The following is a 15,794-nucleotide window of genomic DNA, read 5'->3' as shown; positions in this document are numbered from 1 at the left end:
GAGCGCCTTTGCTCCCGCTCTTCCTCTGCTCGGAGCAGGATTCCTCACAGGAGTTCTGGATTCCATGCCCACCCGGCGCCACGCTGCTCCTTGAGTGCCGCCTGGCACCCTGTGTTTTTGCTTGCATAGCACTTCCCTGAAACGACCTGAATCCCTTATTTTCCTGTTTCTTCTGTCTCTCTCCTCACCCGAGCCGCCGCCGGAGGGCAGAGTCTTTGAAGGGTCTGCCCCCCACCCCCAAAGACCCCCTCAGGGTCACTGTTGCTGAATAACTCAGGTGTTCAGTTCAGAGGAGCCTTGAAAAGACCCCTTGATGCCTGCATGGAGCGGGTGGCCCTTGGAAGGGTTTGCCAGTGTCCCCCGCCCCACTCCCGGCCCCACACTGGAACCGGAGACCAGAAGCTGGACAAACATACAAGCTCCCTCCTGGCTGGATTCTACACTTAAGTTCGAGGAGCCAGCTCTGGAACTTTCCCCTGGGGCCACAACGTGGGTTTCCCAGACCTCGTGTGAACCGTCTCTGCCCCTGCCAGCTGAGTGGCATTGGGAGACCCCCTCAACCCCTCTCCAGCTGAGTCCTCATCCGTGTGGGGGACAGTGAGTTTAGGCCCTCATAGATGCTCAGTGCCCAGAGTCTCCTGCAGTCTGACACTTTCCTCCCCACCTGGGCCTGCTGGCACAGTGCCCCGTCCCCAGCCTCCTTCCTAACTGCCTAGGGAACCTGGCCCGAGCCCATCTCGTCTTCCCCAGGTCCCAGGCCCTTCTGACTCATCTCTTTGCCCCCTGACCCCACTGTCTTGCCCACGCTTTGGGATCTGGTGGGATCGGGTTCTTGAAGGCTCAAGAGCACCAGGCTGTGTCCCGCTGGCTGCCCTCACAGAGGTCACAGCCAGTGGGGGCATCGGGTGGGTGCCAAGTGTTCCAGCAGGTCAGCAGGTACGGGCAGTGCCCTCCCAGACCTGGTGACCTTGCTTCTGGCCTCAAGGTTGGGCTTCGTGGACTTCCCCAGGTGCACGGACAGGTGTCCTGGGTGGGCAGCGCTGGGTCTGGGCAGCCAGGCTGGGCAGGAGCTGAGCTCGGCGCCTCCCCTATCCCCATCCCGAGGAAGACACAGCAGACGGCAGGGCTTGAACGTTTAATGAGGCTCGGCCACCGAGGGGCCTAGGCCTTGTGGGAAGCAGTGGTGCGCACGCGCAGCACGCTGGCGCGCAGGGTGGGCCGGTGGTTGCCGGTGGCCCAGCGCATGCCCGAGGCGGCCCCTCCGCGCTCCGGCCACGGCCCGTTGAGGTCAGCTTGGCCGCAGTCGCTGTACCACCAGCCGGCGCCCGAGCGATCGCGGCTGCAGCTGGTGAAGGGCTGGGTGCCGTCCGTGCAGGGTGAGCAGTGGTCGCGGTCGCGGTCCAGCGTGCTGAAGCCACAGCCCTCTTGGTCATCCGTGCGGCCCAAGCCCCGGAACGCGTCCCCTGCACAGCGTGGTGGCGTGGGTGGCGGGCCGGCTGCCCCTCCGGCCCGCGCTCCCGTCGTGGAAGCTGCTCTGGCTGCCTCGGCGTCTGAGACCGCAGGGCAGACGCTTGGGGAGCGACAGCCTCGCCCGGAGCATTGAGGCTGACAGATGTGGGCCGGAAAGCCAGGGTCTCCAGGGACCCAACCTTCCCTACCCACCCTGGCCCCGTGGCAAGACTACCCCTCCCACCAGCCTGGAGAGTCCAGTGGACAAAGCAGGACACTTGTGCGTGTGGGCGGGGGGCAGGCATGAGGCCCCCTTACCTCCCAAGCACTCACCTGCGTTCCCAGAGTACAGGCCAAGGGTCAATCGGTAAAACAGGTCCTCCCCGTCCACGTGGAAGTTGTCATAGTGGGCCTGAAGCGGGTGGTTGTCCGCATCCAGAAGGTCCACCGTGAGCTCTGAGCGCAGGCCCGGCTGGGAAGTCAGGTCGGAGATGTGCTGCAGCCCCAGCCAGTGGTCACCTGCAGGGGTGGGCACCCAGGCTGAGGCTGCCGCGTGACGGCCACCCCTGGCCTCCTCCTATCGTCTCTGCCCTGTGTGCCCGGTGACCCCCAAACACCAGCCTCGGGGTGCACGCCCCTGTGCCCACGGGCACATGGCCCTCCTACCCGTCAAGTCTCCGAAGCCCTGTTTGTACTCCTGCCAGCATCTCTCAAAGTCCAGACGCCTCCGCCTGTCCCGGTCCCGGCTCTGAATCACCGTCCAGCCACCGTCCTCCCGCATGTCGCACAGAGCCTGGGGAAGGACTGCACGTGGCAGGCAGTGCCTGGCTGGACCCACGTAGGCTGCCCCTGTCCTATCTGTGCCCCCCCCCCCCCCAACGCTTTCTGTTTGAAAACCGAAACTTTTCCTGCTTGTCCGTGTCATGTAAACTCTCATCGTAACGAATCCACATTCTCAGAAGCAGGGCGAGGATCCACGGTAGCGCCCCAGGCCTCGGGAGGGCCGCCCGCTTTCACGTCCATTTGCGCCCGCTTTGTGGCTTTGTTTTTTCACCTAACGTTGGATCCTGGAGTCTCTCCTTGTTCGTACCTTTAAGGTGCAAGCTTGGGTTTCTCCCAACCTTTCCTGACTATAAAACAATGTCTGTGGGGCGCCGGGGTGGCTCAGTTAAGTGTCTGACTCTTGATCTTGGCTCAGGCCATGATCTCACAGTTCGAGAGTTCAAGCCCCGGATCGGGCTCTGTGCTGACAGTGCAGACCCTGCTCCGGATTCTCTCCCTCTCCTGCTCCTCCCCACTCGTGCGCATATACTCTCAATCTCTCTTTCTCTCTCTCAAGATAAGCACTAAAAAATAAAATAAAATAAAATAACCACCCCCCCCCCCCGGCAAAGTCCGTGAACATCTCTGTGCCCAGCTGTGTCTGAGGACAGACTCCACCCGGTCCGGCCGGTCCTTCCCTGTTACTTGAACCAGTAACTTCTCTTGTTTTTGCCCAAGCAAGTCATACGGAGTATCTCCTGGACCCTCACCCCGCTGAGGGCTGCTCACCTGGAAGGGGGCGCTGGCTCCCTCGGGCTGGATGGTGTACACACCGCTGGGGGCTCCGGGCTTCTCCACCCAGATCTGAGAGCAGTCCCTCCCTGTGGGAGACGCGGCCAGGAAGGCTCAGGCCTGGGAGGGGGCTGTGGTCCCCCAGTGACCAGAACCGGAGTCCTCCTCCTGCAGAGGCCCTGGGACAATCTGGCAGATGGGCAGCCAGTCTCCCGAGTTTGGGCCACGCCTGCCTCAGGCCTCTTCTCTGGGAGTGGCTGTTCCTTGGGCTCTGCAAATTGGCCGGGCCGCAACCCTCAGCCAGACCCTCAATTCTTCCCGTGGCCCCCAGACAGAACCTCTCCCCTTCACCTGCTGCCCTGGGAAGGTCCCTCACGGTTCCCCCACCTTCCTCCCCCTGGCCTGGCAGTGGCGGGAGGGCTGCCCTGAGCCCAGCGGGCCCCTCCTAACACAGGAACACAGTGGGGCCTGGTCCTTGTCTGCCTTCCTCCCAGGCCGTCTGGGGCAGGGACCCAGCCCGGTCCTCATGGGGAATGAGGCCTGCCAGGGCAGGGCCCGTGGGTGACAGGCCAGAGGCTGCCCAGACCTGACGCCCCCCCCACCCCATCCTGACCTTGGGGTTCCAGCAGCACCGCCTGGACCTGTGGAGAGAGAGGACGTTGGTCGGGGGCGGTCTTGGTAGCCCGGCGAGACCCACCGGCCCGATGACCACTCTTACCGGCTGTCGATGCCGCACCATGGAGCCGGCCTGGGGCACAGAGAGGCAGAGGATAGCAGCAAGACCCAGTACGGGGCGGGCAGCCATGCTTCCGGAGGGTGCAGCCCTGGTGGGGGAGAGCCCAGCCCGCAGCCCTACCAGCCTCCCTTCACGCCCACACCACCCTGGGTGCTCACTGTGGTCCTTCCGGGCAGATCTGAGCCACTGGTCCCGGCACCTTTTGTTCGGGTGCTGGGCTCGCCCCGCCTCCCCCCACCCTCCCCACCCCCGCCCCCCGTGCCAGGGTTGGGGGAGGTTTGAGTAGGGCGGGAAGCCTGAGGGTGTGGACCAGGGAGGTGAGGGGCAGGGACTACTGCCTGTCCCTGAGCACACTTCCCCTTGGCTGGTGTCCTCGCTGGGCCGGGGTCCGCACTTGGGACAGGCAGGTGCCGGGGGCCCCAGGGCCCAGATCTAGTGCTGAGAGGCAGGTGTTGGCGGCAGGAAGTTCTCCAGACCACTAGGCCCAGGCCGGTCACCCCTGCCGCCACCCTCACCTCCTCCCTGCCGCTTGCGCTCATTTCTACACACTTCACGAAACAGGAGCTTCCAAAATTAGACTTTATTTCCATTTCTCAGGAACGAGTACACGTATGACAGGAAAACACGGTGCGGCCCCGTTCACGGCCGTGGGTTTCACCTGGTTTTGTCAGACATCGAGTCAACACAAACACAATCAAGCGTGGCCCCGGGGCCCGGGTGGGCTGCATAGAGGCCGTGTCACAGACACATGACCCGCGGAGCGTGGCCGCAGGGAGGTGCCCGGGGTGGGAGCCCCGCGTGGGCTCGGCCCAACCTCGGGTCTCCGTCTGTCCCGCCCCACAGCGGACACGCGCCCGCTGTCCACTGAGGTTGGGGCCGAGGAAGGCTCCCGACCGAGGGCTGCAGCCCCAGAAGCCCCCAGCCAGAGGCGGGCCTGGCACCCCCCTGCGGAGGCTGACCTTTCTCCCACGGGCTCACCCTCTCGGGATCGAGGTCCCCCCACGCACACGTTCTCTTTGTCCCAACCAGGTTTAAGGCTAGTATTTTCTGACATTTGCTTCAGTTTTTCTCTTAAGTTAAAATTACCTGAGTAAAAAAACTTCAGACATTTTTAAAAACCAAAACCACACACCGTCTGCAGGCAGAGCTGGTGTGCGCCCGCCGCGACCGAGCGTGGCCAAGCTGCCCAGGCGGGAGGGACGCCCCCAGGAGCCACGACAGAGCTGCGTGGGGTGACCTGGCCCTTCCCAAACATGCCGGCCAGGAACCCGGTGGCCCAGAACCCACTGGGACTCGCTCCCGGGCCAGGGCTCCTGCTGCCAGCGCGTGAGAAGGCACAGTGAGGTAGGGGATGGCTGGCCATGCCCACCACGCCCCTTCACCTGAGGGCCGGGGATGGGGGTGGGGCAGTGTGCACCTTTGGCCCCTCCCCCACCAGCGCGTCCTGATGCCCATGAACCCCAAGAGCGGTCCCTGCAGGGCCGGGGATGAGGGTGGGGAGGGGGCTGCTGGGAAGCCTGAGCTCAGAGCAGTTAAATATTTCTTTATTTGGGCAGGTTGGGGGAGGAGAGGCGTGGCCGGGCCTGGACCCCCACAGGGGGTGGCACCCGGCCGCTCCTCGTTGGGGGGGGGCCAGCCCCAGCGCCCCTCAGCGGTGACACGGGAGCAGCCACGTGTTGGTCCTTCCTATTTGCGCGGCCGGGCCGCGGACGCCCTCTGCAGACAGTACTGAGCGACAGGCAGTGACAGGACCAGGCTGGTGGCGCGGCGCCCCATCCAGTAAAGGCCGTAGCCCAGCAGGCCCAAGAAGGCGGCCTTCACTGCCAGCCGGGACACTCTGCCGGAGATGGACGGCGGGGGGACGCTGGGGAAGGGAGGGCGGGCTGGGCCTGGCTGGGGGGCGCACGCTGCCCCCCAGCCCCCAGCCCGGCCCGGCCGCGACCCCGCCGGGCTCCGTGCTCAGGGACCGCAGGGCGCACGTGGGCGGCACTCACGTCATGATCTCCTGGATGTTGAGGTCGGTGGTCCAGTTCTTCTCGATGCCCGGCACGTGGCCCATGCCCACGACACCCACCACCACCGAGGGGACACACTTCCTGGGCTCGGCTGTGGGGAAAGGGAAGCATCAGCCCCCGCCCGGCGGGCACGGCGCCCGGGGAGCCCCCGCCCGGGGCCGGCCGTCGCTGTCACCGTCAGAGGAGCGGGGCAGCTCCAGGCGCCGGGCGGCCTGCCGCAGCATGTAGGTCAGGTAAACGTCGCGCTCCGAGACGATGGTGCGGTGCAGGTCGGGGAACGCGCCGACCATCTCGGCCATCATCTGCTCCAGCAGGTCCTTCTGCTTGCAGCGTTCCACGTCGTCCTTGCTGGGGGCAGAGGGCACGCTGCCAGCCTCGCGGGCACGGGGCGGCCGGCGCTGTTGACCCAGGGCAGGGACCTCGGTACCCTCTTTGTTCGGGATCACGGCGGAAGGAAGGAGCGGGAAGGCCCTGTTTGAGGAGGCTCAGCCCGAGAACAAGGGGGAACGTGCCACGCGGCGGGGGCTGGGCCCCGCTTCCTGGGTGGGGCTGCCTGCCGGAGGCCGAGGGGCCCTACCTGATGGGGTCTGACAGGAAGCACAGGCCCCAGGCCAGCTTGACTTTCTGCCAGAAGGACAGTGCGGCGATGGCCCTCTTGAAGGTGACGGGGATGGGCCGGTCGCCCAGGTGGAACTTGCAGAAAGGCACCTTGCTGGCCTGGGGCAGGGGCTGGGTGTTGGTCGCGGAAGCCTGAGCCCCGGGGCGGCTGCCGTGCCCTGAGCCCCCGTCCCGGCCGGACCCCGGCCCACCTCCTTGAAGGCCTCCCTGAACTCGCCGCCAGGGGCCATGCCCAGCTGCTCGGTGATGTGGGCCGACACCTTCAGCAGCAGCATCTGCATGAGTCCAGACATGACCCCGTTCTGCAGGGGAGGGGACCGAGGGTCAACGGCCGCGTGGGCACAGAGCACAGGCCTAGCCTACGTCGTGGGGCTGAGCGAGGGCCTTGGGCAGGCGGCCACAGCCACGGCGGATGCCGAGGCCCCACTTCCCTCCAGCCGCCCCCGCCCAGGCCTCAACTCCCCCGCCCGTGTCCCCGAGGGGCACACGTCGGCGTGAGGGAGCGGCACTTGGAGCCGGCAGGCAGGCTGGAGCGCACTCCGTGGCCACCCCCCCCCCTCCCCCCCCCCCGGGCCCCAGGACCTGCTCGGCGAACCCCGGGGTCCCCGTCCGGCCCTCGCCTCGGGGGCCGGAGCACCACCCGCCTGTCCTCCCCCGTCCGAAACCCGGTAAAGGGGAGCCCCTCTCCTGCCTCCGGCCAGGGTGGGCGGGGCAGCGCGCTGCTGACCGGAAGGCCGCCCGGCGCCGCACCTGCCTCACGGCCTGCTGCAGCTTCTCCAGGCTGATCTCCTTGGCCTCCTGGAGCAGCGTGCTCTCGTCCATCTTGAGCATGGACACGCGGTACTGGCACAGCTCCACCACCACCACGTCAGGCTGCACCTCCCGGATGGTCTGCAACGGACAGGCCGGCTGAGCCCCGGGGCCCTGCTCCCGGGCCGGCCCCGGCCCCGCAGGCGGAGGCCGCCCTGGAACCGACCGGGAGGCCCGGCCCCAGGGGCTACCTCGGCTGCCGTGGCCGCAACTCGTTTCTGGAAGCAACCGAGAAGCTACAGAAAGTTCGCCGATCGCTAAACAGAAAAGTGCCCAGGCTGCGAGGCTTCCCCGGCATCAGAAACCTCCCTCCTGAGGGGCGCTGGCGTCGCGGAGGAGGAAGCGGGGGCTCACGGGAAGGGGCCGCTCGGCCCAAGGCCAGCCCAGTGTGGCGGGCCTCACCTTCACGACGTCCCTCTTGCTGTCATCGCTGAAGTGGGCTGTGCCCACCACGTACACCCTGCTCCCGTCCTCGGCCACCAGCTCGGTCACGGTGCGCGGCAGGCTGGGCCGTTCCCGCCGCCTCCTCAGCTTCATCTCCAGGAGCAGGGACAGAGCGTCGGCGTCGGCTGCAAGGACAGCAGGCCAGCTGGGGTGCCGTGCGCACCGGGGCCCACCTTCCTGAGCAGCTCTCTCCGCGGGGCTCCCCCGGCCTCGATGGGCCGCCACCCACGCTCAGCACTGCTCACTACAGCGCACGCGGCCGGCACGGTGCCGTCGGAGCAGACCTTCCCCGTGAAAAGGGGCCGGGGCCTTGGCGAGGTCTGCAGTCTCCACGATGAGAATGACCCGGGCATCGAGGGAGCCAGGACGGGGATGGCCGTGACCATGCAGGGCCGAGGTCCCCAGGGCAGCTCTGAAGCACTTAGCCTCCCACCCAGCAACCTGGGGCCGGCTGGGGCCCCCATTCACCATAAACTCAGCCCAAGCCCCGCCTGGCCAGGAGCTGCCCACCCCCACCGGCCCCCCAGCACTGAATGGTGTCAGGGAGCACGCACACAGGTTCTGGGGTTCTCCGGAAAGCACCCTGGGCACCACCTCGGAAGACCCCACTGGGACAACGGGCTCCGTGTCAGCCTGCAGAGGGAACAGGAGTGTCTGAGTCAGGACACCACCCTCCCTGGGGGCTGCGGGACACTTGGCACCCACCTGTCCCCAGCGGGCCCATCAAGAACTCAGGGGCTGCTGCTCCATGAACTCCGTGTGCTCCCCGGGATGAAATCTCTGTGATCATTTCCTCGGATACGGCCCACCCCCAGGGCTCCCTGCCCCCGGGTCCCCCTGGCTGACCCAGAACCCGCCCCCCGCCCTCCAAAAGCCACGTAATGCTCTTCTATGCGTAGAAGCAGCCACGGTGACCCCAGGCGACCACGCTGAGGGGGAACCCACACTCTGCTGAGCAGCTGGCCAGACCCCGAGCCCGAGGTCGTTCAGGAAGCAGCCGCCCCCCTACCCCCCGCCCAGCATCCAGCCCAGGCTCTGACCTCCTGAGGTGACCGCTCCTCCTCCCCCTCCATGGCTGGGAGGCAGCTCCTGGCACTGATGAGGGATACCTGAGGAAATACAGGAAGCACGTTTTCACCTGCGCACGGGGCTCAGGGCACCACGGGGCTCAGTCTGATCTGAAAGATCCGTGGGTGGCATTACCGCCTCTGCCCTTCCAGACTGACACCTGTCAGTCACCAGCTACGGACGGCCGGGGTCCAGGGTCCCTGTGGCCGGCACAGCAGGTGTGAGAGTCTGGCTGTGAGCGGCATACAAACCCTGCACCACGGGGCTAAGAACAGAGCTGGAGAGGCCTGGCTTTGCCCCGGCCAGTGAACTGGGGGTCCTCTGCCGAGCAGACCTGTCACCCCCATCTCCCGTTTACCCCACAGAGAGCAAGGCATTGGAGCTCAGGGACCAGCCCTGAGGGGCAGTCAGGCAGACCGGGACGTTCCCTTTCCGGCTCTGGAACAAAACACACTGCGCCAAACTCCCGCAGGTGAGAAAACCCAGCAGAAGACGTGAGTCTGAGTATCAAGTTGGTGCTGAACGCCTTCAGCGGAGTCATCCAGGCGTCTCTGGAACTCAGACTCAGCGCGACGGCCGCTGCCCCGTCGGGAGCCACAGTGTGAGCGTCAGCATCGCGGAAGCGGGAAGGAGCAAGGCTCTCCGGCCGCCCCCCTCAGAAGGAGCCAGGAGCTTGGGGGGGGGGGGCAGTCATGTGGGCACAGCAGGCGCACTTCCTGGAAAGGGCTTTGTCACCGGGACAAAGGACAGCGTACCATCCGGACCTCCGGGGCCAAGGGGAGTGAGGGGCCCGAGGCCCGTACCGGGACGTGTGGTTCTGGTTGCCAGGCGCGAGACAGCAGCATCGCCAACGCGGGCTTCACCTGTGCTTCCCCGAGACGCCGCGGAAACTCAAGCCGGGGTCTGCTGCTGCCTCCGGGGCCACCTCTGAGCGCAGCTCGAAATGACCAGGCCCCCCGAGGAGTCTGACCAGTGACCTCGTGCAGACTGTGGGATTAGGGAACCACCCCGACCTGTCTGAAGTGGGGCCGCGGTACCGCGGCTGGGTTCTCAAGCCCACCCAGCCCATGAGTGTTACGTGTGCCTCTGGGCAGTGCTGGGGGAACAGGGTGCGGCTGCCCCAGCCCCAGGGCGCCACGGACCCTCGCCTCACCCGTTTTCCTGGGGCTGCACACTTCTCTCAAACTTTCACAAGAAGGAAGGGCAAATGATAAGGCCAGTGCGACGCCGGGCCAGGTTCCTGTCCCTCAGGCCCGTGGTCACGCAGCAGCAGGGAGCAGACAGGGTTCACCTAGGCCATGACCACCGGTGGCTCACCGCGCACCCCTGTGCAGGCAGCCCCCCCTGCGCAGGCAGCCTGGGGCAGGGCAGGGCTCCCTCCCAGTTTAACCAACACTCTCACATGCCCCGGGGCTGACCAAGGGTGGGAGGGGGCGGCCCCTCTAGAGGATGGCCCAGTTTCTGGAAGAGGAACTGGCTTAGGGCTAGAGAACACAGTTGGGCCCCGGCCTCTCCGGGCCAGCAGAAAGGGGTGGCTGCGGAGGGGAGGAGGGCCTGGCCTCCTAAGCACCCCTCCCCCAGTACCTCCTGTCCAGGATCCCCAAAGCCCCTTCTTCCTGCTTCACAGAAGGAAAGCACTCCACCATGCAAGGTGCCAACTGAAATGCAAACAGGAAGCGGAGCCTGGAGCTGGAGGGGTGGGGCTGAGCGGTCACTGGAGCTCCTGCCACCCCGCCCCCCCAACCCCCAGGCCCCAGAGCCGGCCCAGTAGGGCAGCCGGGACGATGGCCCTTTGTCAGGCTCCATGCAAAAAAGCAAACAGTTCTCCCAAGCAGCACACGGCTGCCAAGGTACTAGAAAAACTTTTTAAGAAAACATCCTGTGCCCTGGCAGGAAGGCTCCTGTAAGAACACGCAAGCGGGAGGTCACCACGGAGGTCACTGTGGTGCCTCAGCCCTCCCTCCCACGGTGTGGTGGCTACAGGTCTAGGGTGCAGGTCCAGGGCGAATCCTCCCTCCCTCCCCCTCCCTCTGGCCAGACGACCCTCTGTGCCCACAGGGGACAGGCAGGCCCCACTCTGTGCGGGCCAGGGGCACCTTTCTGGGGAGGCCCTTCCAGGTCCTGCATCCTACAGGCCGGGGGTGGCAGACAAGCCTTGAGTCGGCAATGGCTCGGCCCCCCACTGTGGCGCAGCACCCGGGTCCCCTCCTGCAGCTGCTCCCCAGAGGTGGGCGCCTGGCCTAGTGAGGCAGGAAGGCCACCGAGGCTCCTTCAACACCAAGAGTCTGAGATTCTGAGAAGCCTCTTTGTCTGAGGCTGTTGCCTCCACACACCTTCCGATACCCTGGTTTCCCTCCGCTGCGGGGGCGGGGTCCCCTGGCAATACCCTCGTAGGATGTCATTTCAATGGCTTAACCGCCCCCCACCCCCATATGCAGTTTCAAATATTTACAGCTGAGGCCTGAGCCTCTCCCAGCTGCCAGGAGGGCAGCAAAGTGCCTCCCGCCTCCCGCAGACCTCTGGGCTCAGCCTCCACTCCCTGCACCCGCAGGTAGCTGCTGTGGGGCGTCCACGCGCCTCCTGGTTTCCCGCCACACGCTGTCCGGATCTACAGGTCCTAACAGCTCCCTCCACCACCGCATGCTGCGGGGACCAGGAGACCCCTGGCTGACACCCTCCAGGGGAGATACCCGTGCCCCCTCCTGAATCCACGCTCCAGCACGTGGCCCTGCTACCTGGCCGGGCCACAGCCACCGATGCTGGGAGCCTGTGACCCTGGCACGAAGCAGGAAGAGCCTCCTCATCCCCCTCCAACCGGCTGTCGCTGCCAAGCAGGACTGTCCATGGAGACGACCTGTGGCCAGATGCCAGCGACCAGGCTGCAGGGGATGGCACGCTGGGCCAGACCTCAGACCGGCAAGGCCAGTGACGTGGTGCGGCGAGGCCCCGGGCAGGACCCTTCAGCCCGCGAGGACTCAGCTCCTGCCTCTAGGATCGAGGTGCTCAGAGCAGTCACCCAGCCGTCCCATCTGTCTGCACACACTAGGCCCTCTCCTGGCTGCGAGACAGGTACCACACTCAGTCTTCACTTCAGCCCGTGACCTCCAGACCTCTGTGCACTTACTCCTGTCGGGGCAGGAAAAGAGCCAGCAATCTGGTTCAGAAGACACTGAAACGTGAGTTTTCCCCAACTGTCTCCTTCTCTGGAAAGGGCCACACCACTATCTGGCTCTAGAAATTATAGTCCTGCACACACAGGACAGCAGCACAATCACCCGCACGCTTCCAGGAAGTCAGACTCCAAAGCAGCGGGAATCCCCAACAGCTTTGGGACCCATCTTGTCCAGGACTCCAGCGAAGGGCCTGCTGAAAGGACAGGAAAGCCCCGCCTCCGTCAGGGTCCCACCCGAGCTGTGAGCCCTGAGACACAAATCAGAGTAGCGGGTTAAGCGGTTCTGCATTGGAGGAAGTGTCGGAAATTGTCCTGCCGGGTGCGCATTTCAGGATGGAAGCTGAGAACGTCAGACAGGTCAGTGTGAGTGACACAGGTTCCTGCCTGCCCGGCCCAGGCAGCCGACCTTCTCCTGGGTCCCACCTCTATGCACTGAATTGTGTCCCCCGGAGTTCAGTATTGAAGCCCTAATCCCCATGATGACAGTGTTTGCAGGTGGGACTTCTGGGAGGTGACTAAGGTTACACGAAGTCATGAGGGTGGGGCCCCATGATGGTACTAGGGCTCTTATGAGAAGAGACACCAGGCCGCTGGCCATGTGAGCACACAGGGAGAGGAAAGCCGTCTGCAAGCCAGGACGACAAAGCCCTCAGCAGCAACCAGGTTGGCCGGCACCTTGATCTTAGACTCCCAGCCTCCAGAGCTGTGAGAAAACAGTCTGCTATTTAAGCCTCGTCTCTGCGGTTCTGTTACGGCTGCAGAGCAGACGGAGACACCATCACCGCCCCCTCCACGCTCTAAAAACTGAGAAGCCACAAACTGCCCCCCGGATCCCAGCCCGCTTCTCAGTGTGGCCAGGGCTGACGGGCACCAAACGGAGTTCCCAGAAAAGCCCGCATCTCCGAACCAACCCACTGGGCTTGCTCAGGAAGCCAAAAGTCCCAGACCGGACAGACCAGCGGGCTGCAGACACAAATGACCAAGTGGGAGACAGCGGGATGTGGCCAAAGCCCTGAACTTCCCAACACCCCCACTTCTTAAGCCTGGGCCCCCCTGGCAATGGACACCCCCGGGTCTGGCAGCACCTGCTTTATGGAAGTGTGGCAAAGTCTGGGATTGGGGTAGAGGCCACAGGCCAACTTGCATTTGGGCTGGAGGCCTGAATGGCTCCTTGTCCACCACCCCTGGCTGGCCCTGCTGGAGCCTGCACCCCGCCCAACCTTGGGCCCCCGCCCTGATCACCACTGCAGGGCGCTGTGTAGGGAGCACCACCAGCCTGCAAGACTGCCCAGTGGTCCTAGGGTCAAGGCCCCTTTCCAGTCACACTGCAAGGGGGCGAGCAGGAGAGCAAAGGGGACAAGAGACCTAGGGAGAGGGGAGCCTGCCCAAGAAAGCAGTGAGCCTGGCGGCCTGCCCATCTTCCTCTCCAGGGAACCCCAAAGCCAGTAAGTAGGCTTCCACCTGGAAGCCACCCATTCTCCTAACGAGGCTGTCCTGATCTCCAAAGGTGGCAAGGACTTCCGAGCAGACTTCCTGGCTGTTTTTGAGATGCCGAAGCCAAGGCAGCCTTGCCTGTGCTGGGACAGTTTTACGGAGACTCTCCTACGCGGTACTTCGTGGCACATAAGTTACAGCTCAGTAAAGCCGCTTCACGGAAACGGAGCGCAGACTGCTGCAGGCCTGCGGAGTTCGGCCGCGCCGTCCACCCCGCCATATGGCAGCCCCGCTCGCTCAGCCTGACGGGCAGAGGCCACCGGCACTCGGGAAGAGCCCAGGGTCTCCACCCGCAGAGGTGCGGCCCCCGCTTCTCGCCCGCGGCCCCCGCGCCGGGGGCCCCACCCGAGCCCGCAAGCCTGCTCCGCCCGCCCCCTGTCCCCGCGAGCCCCGGCCGCCGGCCCGGCCCCGCGCGCACTCCTCACGGGCCAGGGCTGACCCTTCCGACCCCAGGCCCCACGCTGGGGGCTGACTGGGCCGGGCCCAGAACGAGGGGGCCCCCGCCCCCGGCCCGTCAGCCGGGACCCTCGCCGCGCAGCGTACCGAGGCGGGGCGGCGCTCCTCAGCCGGCCTCCATGCGGCTCGTCGCCCCACCGGACGGGGCGGACCGGGGCCGGGACCGGGGGCGGGGCGGCCGGACGGCCCGGGGACGGGGGCGGGCGGCGCTCGGCATGCCGGGAAGCGCAGTTCCACGCGCCGCCCGTCCGCTCCGTCGGCGCGCCCGGTTCGCGCCGGTGGACTACACTTCCCAGGGGTCCGCGCGCAGCCACCCGCGGACTACACTTCCCAGGGGGCTGCGCGCGAGCGCCGGCGGACTACACTTCCCAGGGGGCCGCGCGCGAGAAGCCCCGCCCCACCCTGCCCCGCCCCCGGCGCCTCCGGTTCCAGGAGGAAGGAGGTGACGGTGGAGACATGAGTTCGAGTCCCCGGGCTTGTGCCCGAGCACTCTTAAATTCTCTGACTGCAGCTCCCAGTCTGGAAAAGGGATGATGTTTCCACGGGTAATGTCCACGGAGAGGCTTGCAGCCCCTGGTGAGATGCGAGGAGCAGAAAACTCTGGTTGTGGAGCACGCCCGCGTGACTCATCCTGGGTTGGGGGGGTGCCGAGACTCCCGCCCGCGGGCGACCGGGCCATCCCTCGACTTAGTGGGTTGGGTCCCCGGGGAGGGTGGGACCGACCAGGCTGAGACCTGGACCCCAAACCCCGGAGGTCTGTACGGGGAGGGGGAGGGTCTCAGGACAGGCGGACCCTGGTGCGTCTGGAGCTCCCGTCCCACTGCCAGCGGAGGGGCTCCAACCGCCAAGTCTCCGGCCCCTCGTCGTCCCCATGTGACCAAGTGGGCTGTGGGGCGTGGGAGGGGGACTCTCAATGCCCACGACCACCCGCAGTGGGGCGTCCTGAGCCGGCCCTCCGTCTTCTCCGCATGCGGAGCGCTCCCGACCCCTGACCCCCATTGCTGGGCGCTGGAGCTGCGGCGAGCGGGGGGCTGTGGGGGCCCCGGGGGCTGCTGCCCTCGCCGGGCCCTCCGCCTCCGTCCTTGCAGCAGGGCTCTGGGGCTGGGTACCCTGCAGGCGGTGGATGTGGAGATGGCTTGCCTCTTCCCCCATCCCGGATACGTGGACCCCCATCCTGTCCCCCCATCCTGTCCCCTCCCCTCCTCCCCACCCCCCCCCCCCCCCCCAGCCAGCTCCACTGAGCTTGTGCCCACATCCTAGACATCCTAGACCTGACTCAGGGGCCCTCACATTCTGGCCCTGCCCTGGGGCCAGGACTCCAGTCTCCACAGAAAGCTGGTGAATAGCAGGGAGGGATGCCGTTTAGAAAAGGAAGAGGGAGACATGTCTGCACTTCGGGGCCCTGGGACAGGCCGTTCTCTGGGGCCACTGGCTGGAGTGGGGGCCTCAGTAGTGCCTGCCTGGAGCAGGCTGTCCCGCCCCCAGCCTGGAGCCGCTTGGGAGTGAGGGGATAGTCCAGTCCAGACCGGCACCGGGATTCCCCTCAGGTTCCAGGAAGAGAGGCAGTGGCCGCAGTCCCAGGCTTCTGAGCGGCTCTGGCACTGGTGGCTTGTAGGGGTCACAAGCTCCCCCGTTCTTTGGCGGGTGGTTCTCCTGGGGTCCAGCTGATGTGGGAGGCAATGCCCTGGCCACTCCTGGCCGGCAGGCTGGGCTGTTTGCCGGCTGAGCTCTGTATACGAGAGACTGCATGTGGGGCCTCCGGGCTGACACTTCTCTCCTGCAGCTTCTTGGTCCCCAAAGGGCCTAGCTGGCCTCCGGGTGGCCTCTGTCCTAAAGGAGGACACTCTGGCCCGTGCGCCTCTGGTGTGCGCTCGTGTCCAGCTATCGTTCTCCCCTGGGGGCCGCTCGTGCCTGTCCTCCCGACCACCTCGGCCATCTTCACATAGGAGAGCAGCAGGGTTTTGCCAGGCAGTATGCT

General features: G+C 65.9%; 2 protein-coding genes across 7 annotated transcripts; both read right to left on the bottom strand.

The window, feature by feature from the left end:
• Positions 1-1,120: 1,120 nt before the first annotated feature.
• LOC101080391 (angiopoietin-related protein 5-like) lies at positions 1,121-4,153 on the bottom strand. Its single transcript, XM_003989417.5, has 6 exons — positions 3,722-4,153; positions 3,617-3,644; positions 3,001-3,092; positions 2,116-2,242; positions 1,783-1,968; positions 1,121-1,463 (listed from the first exon to the last, which is right to left on the bottom strand). The coding sequence occupies exons 1-6, from the start codon at positions 3,806-3,808 to the stop codon at positions 1,162-1,164; spliced, it is 822 nt and encodes a 273-aa protein (XP_003989466.1). The 5' UTR covers positions 3,809-4,153; the 3' UTR covers positions 1,121-1,161.
• Positions 4,154-4,304: 151 nt separating this feature from the next.
• TRABD (TraB domain containing) lies at positions 4,305-14,032 on the bottom strand. 6 transcript variants are annotated; one of them, XM_045062557.1, is made up of 11 exons: positions 10,279-10,358; positions 9,848-9,985; positions 8,667-8,735; positions 8,181-8,259; positions 7,585-7,751; positions 7,123-7,263; positions 6,564-6,674; positions 6,332-6,471; positions 5,930-6,102; positions 5,734-5,845; positions 4,305-5,603 (listed from the first exon to the last, which is right to left on the bottom strand). In XM_045062557.1, exons 3-11 carry the CDS (start codon positions 8,697-8,699, stop codon positions 5,426-5,428), a joined length of 1,134 nt encoding a protein of 377 aa, XP_044918492.1. In that variant the 5' UTR covers positions 8,700-8,735; positions 9,848-9,985; positions 10,279-10,358; the 3' UTR covers positions 4,305-5,425. The 6 variants fall into 6 exon arrangements, with proteins under 6 accessions (XP_044918492.1, XP_006934260.1, XP_044918493.1 ...); XM_006934198.4 differs by lacking the exons at positions 9,848-9,985; positions 10,279-10,358 and adding an exon at positions 13,904-14,032; XM_045062558.1 differs by lacking the exon at positions 9,848-9,985 and having other exon boundaries at positions 10,279-10,300.
• Between the last annotated feature and the right edge of the window lie 1,762 nt (positions 14,033-15,794).

This window comes from Felis catus, chromosome B4 (assembly GCF_018350175.1).
Source record: "Felis catus isolate Fca126 chromosome B4, F.catus_Fca126_mat1.0, whole genome shotgun sequence".
NCBI classification, from domain to species: Eukaryota; Metazoa; Chordata; class Mammalia; order Carnivora; family Felidae; genus Felis; species Felis catus.
Note: the sequence above shows the minus strand (reverse complement) of the source record. Positions and strands in the feature narration are given on the sequence as shown.

What these genes read in the sequence shown, in the direction of transcription:
- LOC101080391 (XM_003989417.5), bottom strand. Translation starts at nt 3,808, where the DNA reads ATGGCTGCCCGCCCCGTACTGGGTCTTGCTGCTATCCTCTGCCTCTCT. An exon ending in TGGTGCGGCATCGACAGCCG is followed by an intron (nt 3,645 to 3,721) that starts GTAAGAGTGGTC and finishes CTCTCTCCACAG; the next exon opens with GTCCAGGCGGTGCTGCTGGA. An exon ending in GAGCCAGCGCCCCCTTCCAG is followed by an intron (nt 2,243 to 3,000) that starts GTGAGCAGCCCT and finishes GTCCTTCCCCAG; the next exon opens with GCTCTGTGCGACATGCGGGA.
- TRABD (XM_006934195.4), bottom strand. Translation starts at nt 9,539, where the DNA reads ATGCTGCTGTCTCGCGCCTGGCAACCAGAACCACACGTCCCG. An exon ending in TGCAGCAGGCCGTGAGGCAG is followed by an intron (nt 6,675 to 7,122) that starts GTGCGGCGCCGG and finishes CCTCCCCTGCAG; the next exon opens with AACGGGGTCATGTCTGGACT. An exon ending in TCAGGGAGGCCTTCAAGGAG is followed by an intron (nt 6,472 to 6,563) that starts GTGGGCCGGGGT and finishes CCCCTGCCCCAG; the next exon opens with GCCAGCAAGGTGCCTTTCTG.